The 10,541-nt window shown below is 41.5% G+C and overlaps 1 protein-coding gene across 12 annotated transcripts in view; it reads left to right on the top strand.

The window, feature by feature from the left end:
• The first annotated feature begins 1,446 nt into the window (after positions 1 to 1,446).
• Positions 1,447 to 10,541, top strand: part of c2cd5 (C2 calcium dependent domain containing 5) — a 126,551-nt gene continuing 117,456 nt past the window's right edge. For 6 of the 12 annotated variants that reach the window (XM_072562276.1, XM_072562284.1, XM_072562279.1 and 3 more), the window contains exons 1-2: positions 1,448 to 1,727; positions 6,756 to 6,857. In XM_072562276.1, coding sequence (XP_072418377.1) covers positions 6,768 to 6,857 — 90 coding nt within the window. In that variant the 5' untranslated portion in view covers positions 1,448 to 1,727; positions 6,756 to 6,767. Of the gene's footprint in view, positions 1,728 to 6,755; positions 6,858 to 10,541 lie in introns of all 12 variants that reach the window. The other 6 variants (XR_011955273.1, XM_072562282.1, XM_072562275.1 and 3 more) reach the window with 2 other exon arrangements.

Genomic DNA, 10,541 nt, shown 5'->3' with positions numbered 1-10,541 from the left:
CCACACCTCCCCCCTTACTTCCCTCCAAGGCCCCAATGGATCCTTCCATATCTGCCACAAATTCACCTGCACCTCCACACACATCATTTATTGCATCCGCTGCACCCGATGTGGCCTCCTCTGTATTGGGGAGACAGGTCGCCTACTTGCGGATGCGAATCCTATCACATCATGTTGCACTGTATGCAGTGGAGCTGTTTCCATTCCAACAGTGCCCCTTTGACATCTCTAAGGGAGTCATTATGGCCTTTTTGGTGGCAATGGCTTTGCTGATGACACCTTTCTGAGTGATCGATGGTGCCATATTGTCAACTCTGGCTAGGCAATATTCATTGTGTGACCTCTTGCCTTTGTGGGATATAGATAAATTAATGTTACTTCTGCAATTCTGTAATTCCATTTTACAAAGTAAAATGAACTCACACCAGTGTGTAATTGTTTTAGCCATGAGCTGAGTCAACAAGAATGGAAACGATGTGGAGGAAATATATAATTGTTTTTGTCTTAGCTAAAACTGTATGTCAGAATGAAATGTGACTGCAAAACAATGGTAGACATTACGGGCAAGTAGATAAGATGTTGTGAGGGGATGAAGTTAAGCTAGATATGCCTGTACAAACAGTAGGTATAAACATCTGTTTCCCACTTTTACAGAGACAGAGGAACAAACCCCAATTAAAAGGGTCATAGGGATCAGAACGGCCTCGGGAAAGGCACAGATGAAGGGGGTAGATAATGATGAAGAAAGAATATGCCTAACAATGACCTACAGTAGGATGAGGTCAAACAGCCTTGTGAGGCCAGAAATAAGCATTTTGTCACAGACAAGGCCGGATAAGGCAAGAGATAAACAGGGGTGATGGGGGCCGGTCTTAGGGAAGTGGAAGATGTAAACAGGGGAGGAGCAGTGTAAAACAAAAGAAATCAAATGATATAAATGTTGTGTATGAATTGAATTTGGTGTGTATGTCCTCTGCCTTATAGACACTGGACATCACTTGCAAGTGTAAAATAAATGACAGTACTGATTCAGATCTTGTCTCGGACTGAAATTATTGAAGTGAGTGGGCTTTGTTTCTCACACCTTCAACGGCTCTTCCACCTGCTTCCTGCTCAACACGTCAGCCATTGAGCATCCCCCAGCTTCCTGTGCCTTTACAGCATGCCCAGGCTTTGAGTTTTTGCAAATCCGAATGCCGTACCCATGGGATCAATGATACAGTCTGTAGGTGGCTACAAGAAAGGAATATAAGATAAATTGCCAGCAGGAAAGGCTGGCTAAGCTTCAGCCCACCCTCAGACCATCACCAGATGTGTCCTGGTGTTTGTGAGGGGGGTCCTTGCTGGTTTTTGCCCATAGTGGGACATGTGGCCCTCCTTCCCCCAGTGTCCTTGACCATAGCTGGCCTCACCCGGAAGCGAAGTTGCGGGTGACACCGGAAGCAGATCGTTGGAGGGGGGCGGCGGCTGGAAGGCAGAGGCGGGGGAGGGGGTCGTAGCTCTCCGGACTTTATTTACTTGTGTTTTCAGAAGGAACCCTCCCCTCCCGAGGAGCCGCGGTAGCAGAGCGGGGAGTGTGAAGGGCCCCCGGTTGTTCGGTCGGTGATCGGTGAGGCCCAGCGGGGGAGGGGCTCGGCTCGGCCCGGCCCCGGGTGATGGGGCCAAGAGGCGGATGGCGGGGCTTTGAGGGATGCTGGGTCCGCTGGGCCAGATGCCGAGGCCTCGAGGTTCGTACTCCTTCTCCTTCCCGCGGCGGATTGGGTGTAGGGACAGAGAGGGACACACACACACACACACAGACAGACAGATACAGAGAGGGCGGCACTGGGTCTTGTCTCCCTGAGCGTCTTGTGCGAGTGGTATCTTCACCACCCTTCATCCTGACGGTTACTGTCTGACCCCAGCTGCTGCAGGATGATAAACCCCGCTGCAGCCTCCCCGTGTACCACAACTGCTCAGCACAGAGCTGGCCCCTCGAACATGCACAATCTCTTCCAGTTAATCTCTGCTCCCCAGGCTCCTCTCTCGTGTCATTAAGTTAAGAATCACACAACACCAGCTTAGAATCCAATTGAAACGACGAACTTTCAAATCAACCTGTTGGACTGTAACCTGGTGTTGTGTGATTTTTAACTCTTTGCACCCTGGTCCAGCACTGGCACCTCCATATCATGGCCTCCTATGATTGTAATGTTGCTTTTTCTCTTCCAAGTATCTAACCATTATTCTTTGGAAAACCACTATTCTACAATCTTGTCGGTGATCAGGGATCACCTGTTAGCTATCGCCACTTGGAACTATAAAATGTGACTTTGCATTTGTGTTTACAGCAGTGCTGAGCTATCAACATGCCTAACCTTCTCCCATCAAGTTTAGTACAGCCCACATCTTCCATCCTGCTTTCTGTGCTGAAAGAAGAGATCAGTGTGTTTCTCAGAAACAGACTCTGAGATCTTCCTGTCACTCCCTCGCCCCACGGGATTAATGGATTCTTCATGTTGCAAAGCATGGCCTTTCCTATACTGGCCAAATTTCCTTTACCTTCATCCCTTTCCTTAATTTTCAATGCATTTGTTTACAGTTCAGTTCCTTGGCACTGTTTTGAAGATCAGGGCAGTCCTTGCTGACCTTGGCCAATGGATTACCTTCCACTAACGCTATTAAAAGCAATCACCTGGTTGTTTATTGCTTTAGTCCTTGTCAGACTTTCTTGTGAGCAAGTTAGCTGCCAGGCTTCTTACACTGCAATAACAAAGGCATTTTAAAAGTCAATTGTGACTTGAAGCATACGGTTGTAAAAATCCTTCATATGATGGAATATTCTTTATGTCTAGCTATTGCCTAAACTGAGTGCAAAACAAGTTGGGCAATAATATTGGAAAGGCACAAGAAGAGACCCTCAGTCTGTCTCACATACTGCAGCATTCAGTCAAATTATTGATGATGTGCACACTTAACCCATTTATCAACCTTTGCACAACATTTCTTGATATCACCTGGTCTTTATGGGGAGATGAGTTCTGGTTTTCAGCTGTCTCTGTTGGAGGAATGCTTCATGATTTCACTCCTGAATCTAATTTCAAAATTACTTCTTGTTCTTGCATTCTCAGGCATGCCCACTTTGACAAAATTAATTGACTATTTCAGTGTTTAGCAAAACTGAGTGCAAGAAGTATCAGTGGTTAGGTTTGATATACACAAAACAAAATGAACTGGTTTCCTTAGGTTTTTTCCGCATTATGCATTGGAATATAATTAAAATGTGATCATAATCTCATGGGTGCTGGCTGTCTCCAGACATCTCAACTCTGTGGCTTTTCAAGGTTTTAAAAAATGTTTAGCCTCTCGTTTGAATGTCCAGGGATGTGAAGAGTCCAGGGTAATGAAGGAGATGATCCCTTGTGTCTTTCATTTCCTCAATGGCACCAAATCCTGGCAAATTTTGACATATCCATAGTATTTTCGTTGGTATCCATGGCTTGTTTTAAGAGCTCAATTCAAATGCACAGCCTTGTTGTGTTGTGCATTTCATTCTGCAGAGTTGATGTAAAAGTCTTGTTTTTATGTTTATTGTTGCCTTTGAGTTCTTGTTTGTTTTTATGCAACAACAGTGGTGCTGAAATATATGTGGGTGCATTGAAGTAGATGGAATCTAGTTTTGAAGGAAATTAACTGTGTTCACATTTGTAATGTTATCGATACATCTACAGGACAGAACATTTCTGATTGTTGAGGATAAAGCTATTTTACGTAAAGTACTTAACCTGCTTTAATTAATAAAAAGGCAGGCGCAGGGCAAGTTGACTGAAAATCTGTTGGATTGGAAGCATGAACAGTAATTTTACACTTGTTGCAAGAATTTCTTTTGTTCCTAGTTAACAGGACTTGTTCATTCCACTGAAAAAATTATTATAATTCAGTGAAGAAATTGAAAATGGAGAATATTAAAACTTGGCAATTGTTTCTACTCAGTCAGTCATAGGTTCACGTTTCTTAACAATTAATAATATTCGGAATCAACTGACATCTTTGATAAATCAGGCACTTCACAGATGGATGGCAGAGAAACAGCAGGTAAGCCAGCAGAGAGAGGCTGCAAATGCACTAGAATAGATTTTTCAGTACCTTAAAGTATTTTCACACCACAATTTTAAAAAATGTATATAACCATCCCAGTTTATGCTTCCAACTTGCAACCTCTAAAGATTCTGCAATTTATTAATGTAGCACATGCAGTCCTCAAATCTGGCAGATGTATGTGATCCCATATCAAAATAGAAAACAGGATCAAACAGCAAAAATGAAGACACTTACTTGGAATTTTGTGAACCGATACAAGTTGAGACAGGTGCTGAAAACAAGCCACCTTTCCAGCTGACCTACCTGTCAGTTGTGTGCCTGGTTTGTTCCCTGAACATTTGGGACATGAGATCTATCTTCCATGCAGTTATAGTCCTAATCTAAGTGCCATAATTGTGTATCAGAAATCAGATCTTTCCATAAGTGTCACATTTGATTTGTATTCTGTTGCCATTTATCGTGGTAAATTGATATGTCAACATGCCTCTTGTGAATAACGTAGACTATAACCATTACATGGTTCCGTAGAGTGAGCTAAATCATCCAATTATATTATGCTGTGTAGAAAAAAAATCTTAGCAAAGCAAAAGACATTTTTAAGCAATTATACAATTATTTTCCCCCTGCTGGTTCCACATTCGTTTGCAGATCTATTCCTTATCAACAGTATTCAAAAACCTCAATGATACAGTAAGAAATCAATGATTTAAAATGCTTTTGTCTTGTATGTTAATTTTCATGATTGAGCCAAATACTTTGAATACTAACCTCAAATCAACACACTGTCATGTCACCAGTTTAATGATGAATGCAAAGTAACCTGCTTATTTATTCTTAAGCTGGAGCGTGTAAGTGAACAGCACGAGAGACTGTTGTCTACCTGGCACAGCAACTGTCATTTTTCACACTATCTCTTGTACCCCATCTCCATTATAACTTCAGATTGTTATCTGTTTCTGTGCCAGTAACTTCATGGATCATCCACACTCTCTCTCTCTTAGCATATCATTGAAAACAGTCACTTACTTGTAACCACCTAATTTTGTATTAATGAAGTTCCACATTTAGTGCTAGACTGATAATATCCTAACTAATTTTAAAATCCAGCTGTTATAAAGACGGTGTAGAGCAGACCTGTTCTCTTGCTATTAATAAACAATTTTTAAATGTGGTAAACATTGTTATAAATCTTAAGATTGTACAGCATGATGTACTTGCCTCATCTTTCTTATCTATGTGCTACCCTTTAGCAACAAGTGCAAGAATTGGATCCTTTGCCAAATGCTTTCAAGGTGAAGATGTGCCAGTGTTGGACTGGGGTGGACAAAATTAAAAATCACACAACATAGGTTGGACTGTTTTTAAAAATGCTTTCAAGGCATCCAACGTCTGCTATCGCCCTTGATCCAAGCCTCATGTCACACGGTCTAATAAAAAGATCTTGACTATACCATCAGGTTAGCTTAGTATCGACAAGACAGAAACCAATTTGCTCTTAACTGAAACTTTGCACCTTGGTCATTGCTTTCATTTCCAAATTTGACTGCTCATTTAAAACTGATTGAGGGAGTGTTCATCATTGGTGGCCTTTATATCCAGATCATTGCAGAGATTGCTGACATCCATCTTTGCTAATATCAACCACCTACACCAACTCCTTCCCTATATTCATGCTGAAACCCAAAACTATTTTGCTGTCTCGTTCTGCTGCAGATGATTAGTTTTCAAATGTCAATTGGTTTCAAAATCTCTGTTCTAGATTCCAGTCCTTTCAAGCCTCACTCCACCTTATCTTTGCAACCTACTTCATCCTGTTGGCCTGATTTGGCCTGCATGTTCCATCACCTTTCAATTTCACCTTCTGTGACATTGTCTTCAACTACACTATCCCTGCAGACTAGAATTCTATGCTTTTTAACTTCATTTTGCATGTACAATTCTGCTTCTTTTACAAGTCTCTAATTCTCTTTGTCATATATAATTGCTTACTACCACTGCCGCCCCCTTCTCCCCCCCCCCCCCCCCCCCCCCCTCCCCACCTCTCTTGCATTGCACATTGAAATGTTTTGCATGAACCATGAGGCACTAACAAGGATTATTAATGCCCGGTTTGCATGCAGCAAATATTGGAGGCTTTGAATTTAAATCAGGCATTTGGAGGCCAAGTATCCAGGAAATCATGAAATAGAAAGGTAAAATATTTTTGTCAAGTACTTCACCTAACTAGTGCCAAACATCTGAATTTTATTTTTCTTCTGTGGATGATGCACTCAAACTTCACTTTTGTGTTAGCTGTTTTCATTGAAGGTTAGGAAATGCACACAATAAGATGTACGTAATAAATTAAAGTTTGTCTTGAAGTAAATAAAATAATGTTTTATGTACAACTCGTATTTCCGATTTTAAAAGTGGCATACAATAAATATATTCCCCATAAGCCAATGAAGTAAAATAAGATCAGAAATAACAGTTATTGAGAACTGCAGTGACTGACCCCATTCTGTCAAATGCTTCTGTTTGAGAGAGTTTGTTGGTCTTAACCCAGTGATAGCAAGATTAAGATTTTGAATTAATGCTCTGATTATGTACCTCTCTTGGTGATTTTGAAGTTAAAACTTGTACTTGAGGGTAGATCCACTAATACAGTTAAATAACCTGTCTTTATTTTCTTGCAGTAAAGACCAACAATGCCAGGGAAGCTGAAAGTCAGAATTGTGGCTGGCCGTCACCTGCCAGTTATGGACAGGGCCAGTGACCTAACGGATGCATTTGTCGAGGTTTGTACAAATTACATAAAATTTCTTATCGTGATCAGAATTTACCAGTGCACCAAGCTGCGAAGTGAGGAGTTATATGATGAGATGTGGTCGTTAATGTGGTGAATTGGTTGTCTTCCACCATAGCACTTGTTAATAGGTGAACATCAGTTGCACAAAATAGAGAGTGTAGCACTGAGAAAGGGAAAGGAAACAACGTAACCCACAGACAGCTCAAAGAGCAAACAGGCTGTAGAGCATTGAATTGTCTTCTGTGAGCTGAGCAAGAAGCCCATCAGCAAGATGTTGGCCATGGGTCAGTTGGTCTTATGTTCGTCTCTAGTCAGGAGGTCTTGACAACATTCCAGTGCAGTGCTGAGAGAGTGCTGCACTGTTGGAGAGGCTATATTTTAAATTGAGATGTTGGATCAAAGTCCTTGCCATCTCCTCTGGGTGTGAAAGTTCTCATGGCACTACTGTAAAAGTGCAAAAGGTCCTGGAGTTTATTCCTTGTACATTTCCCAGGAGTTTGACCTGAACTGTGCCCAATATTGCCAGTGTCAAGTTTTGCCCAAGTATCTTCACAACTTCATTAGAATGTTAACGTAGAATTTCCTGCACATTATCAAGCTGCACAGCTCAACAAATTTGTGTCGATGTTTATGTTCCACACAGGTTTCATCCCATTCCATTAACCACATCTCACTCTTTCCACATACCTTTTTGTTCAGTTTTCTCTCGTGTACTCATCAAGTTTCTTTCTATTGCCTTAATTTTTCCTGTGTTGTTGAGCTATATTCTAACTGTTGAGAAAAGAAATTTCAAGTTTTTTGAGTTTATTTTTAACTACCTTGCATTTAGATTTAGATGTACCTCAAATTAGGACATTCTGTTTGCATCTGTCCTTTCCCAAACCATTCATGATTTTAAAGACCTCTGTTAAGATGCTTTTATGTTTTCTGTTTTCAAAGCTCAGAAACCCCAACTGGTACAATCTTCCACACTATCTGCAAACTCTCACTTTTCGTGCTGCACAGTGAAATCCTGTCACTGTCATGCTAAGTCTCAGGAATTTGCTTGTCTATGCAATATTTACTGTGAATACCTTTTTGCTCACTGTACTCCAACCTTTGCTCACCTGTGGTCTTCTGGGCATAAATGTGCGCATGTGTACCGTATTGTGTGTGCATTTGTGAAAATCACTGACTGCAAGATTCTCTGAGAGGTAATCCCCTGAGAATGGTGGGACATCATTGTACTCTAAAAATGGCCTGACATTGGTATTATAAGTAACATAATATCGCTTCATTTAATTACAGTACTTTTTTTTGAGTTCTATACCTAGAAATCAATGCCAATGCTTTCTTAGGTCAGCAAAGCAAATGAAACTATGATGCTGCTTCTAATCACTGGTACACCTGTATCCCAAAATCCCTTAACTGTTCTCCATTCAGTTTATTATTTTCTGCAATGCAGGCAATATTTTTGTTTGCTTGAAATTAAAATAGGTGTAAGTGAGCATAAAGAATCAGGGTCCAAAGAAAACATAAATCAATCCTTAGTGGGAGGAAGTAGGAAGAAACACTCAAATTATGGTAAAAGACTAGAATAGTTACTGTCTTTTATTGCACATATTTAATTTGCAAACAATATACCAAGACCCTGTGAGTCAGTACATTTAGATGATGCTTGTATTTTCAGAGTTGAGCTGATCCAGTTTTGTGGGAAATCTTTTGGACAGGAAATTTCATAGATGGATGGCAATTAGAAGATCATAGAGATATGATACCAGAAAACGTCCTTGAACTTTTAAGCAATGCAATATATATGTGCCTGATTACACCACATTACATGAGTGTAAATCCATTGTGTGACTTCAAAGATATATAAAGTGTCATGTGTAAGTAATTTGAATCTATATGACAGATTATGTTCTCCTAAACAAAAGAAAATCTTGATCCCTCTAACCCTGCAAACTACAGGCCCATCTCTAACTATGCTTTCCTTTCGAAAGTCCAGAAATGTACTGTAGCCTCCCAAATCCTCGCCTTTCTTTCCTGAAAATCTCCATAATCGTTTTTCCATCCTGCCACAATATTCAAAAGCATACTGGTAATCCTATCTGACTGTCACTATGCTGGACTATGCTTTGTTTTACTCGGTCTTGGATATGGTTGACACAACGTTCCCCCTCCAATGCATCTCACCTGTCATCCAATTGTGGGGGAATGCCTCAACTGATTCTAATTTTTGTCTCTCCCATTGTGATCTGAGAATCATTTGCAAAGACTTCTCTACCCATTCCCACACCATTAACTCTGGACTCCATCAGGATCTGTCCGTACTGACCACCTGTTTCCCGTCTTCATGCTGATCTTGGTGACACCATCTATTTACAAATGTACACTTATGCCACCCAGATCAACCTGCTCAGATATGCTCTCACACAAATTTGTAAGGAGATCTCGGTTATCTGTAAGAATAATAGGATGGTTATCATAAAGTCATCGAGATATACAGTGTGGAAAGACCCTTCGGTCCAACTCCGTCCACGCTGACCACATATCCCAACCTAATCTAATCCCACTTGCCAGCACCCGGTCCATATCCCTCCAAACCCTTCCTATTCATATACCCACCCAGATGCCTTTTAAATGTTGCAATTGGTAGCAGGTTTTAATTTTCCAAACATAGACTGAGGCTGCTGTAGTGTTAAGGGTTTAAATGGAGAGGAATTTAAGTGTGTACAAGAAAATGATCTGATTGAGTATGTGGATGCACCTATTAGAGAAGGTGCAAAACTTAATCTGCTTTTGGGAAATAAGACAGGGCAGGTGACTGAGTTGTCAGTGGGGGAAGCACTTTGGATTTGTAACTATAATTCTATTAGTTTTAAAATCGTGATGGAAAAAGATAGACCAAATCTAAAAGTTAAGTTCTAAACTGGAGGAAGACCAATTTGACGATATTAGGCAAGAACTCTCAAAAGTTGATTGGGAGTGGATGTTCGCAGGTTAAAGGATGGCGAGAAATTGGGAAACCTTCAAAAATGAGATAATAAGAGTCCAGAGACAGTATGTTCCTGTTAGGGTGAAAGTCAAGGCTGAAAGGTAAAAACAATGACTGCAGATGCTGAAAACCAAATACTGGATTAGTGGTGCTGGAAGAGCACAGCAGTTCAGGCAGCATCCAACGAGCAGCGAAATCAACATTTCAGGCAAAAGCCCTTCAGGAATAAAGGCAGTGAGCCTGAAGCGTGGAGAGATAAGCTAGAGGAGGGTGGGGGTGGGGAGAGAGTAGCATAGAGTACAATGGGTGAGTGGGGGAGGGGATGAAGGTGATAGGTCAGGGAGGAGAGGGTGGAGTGGATAGGTAGAAAAGAAGATAGGCAGGTCGGACAAGTCAAGGAGACAGTAACTGAGCTGGAAGTTTGAAACTAGGATGAGGTGGGGGAAGGGGAAATGAGGAAGCTAGGGATATATTTCCCTCCCCACCCCTTTCCGCCTTCCGCAAAGACCGTTCCCTCCGTGACTACCTGGTCAGGTCCACACCCCCCTACGACCCACCCTCCCATTCTGGCACTTTCCCCTGCCACCGCAGGAACTGTAAAACCTGTGCCCACACCACCTCCCTCACCTCTATCCAAGGCCCTAAAGGAGCCTTCCACATCCATCAAAGTTTCACCTGCACATCCACCAATATCAT

The sequence above is a fragment of the Chiloscyllium punctatum genome, chromosome 44, assembly GCF_047496795.1.
Source record: "Chiloscyllium punctatum isolate Juve2018m chromosome 44, sChiPun1.3, whole genome shotgun sequence".
Lineage (NCBI taxonomy): Eukaryota > Metazoa > Chordata > Chondrichthyes > Orectolobiformes > Hemiscylliidae > Chiloscyllium > Chiloscyllium punctatum.
Note: the sequence above shows the minus strand (reverse complement) of the source record. Positions and strands in the feature narration are given on the sequence as shown.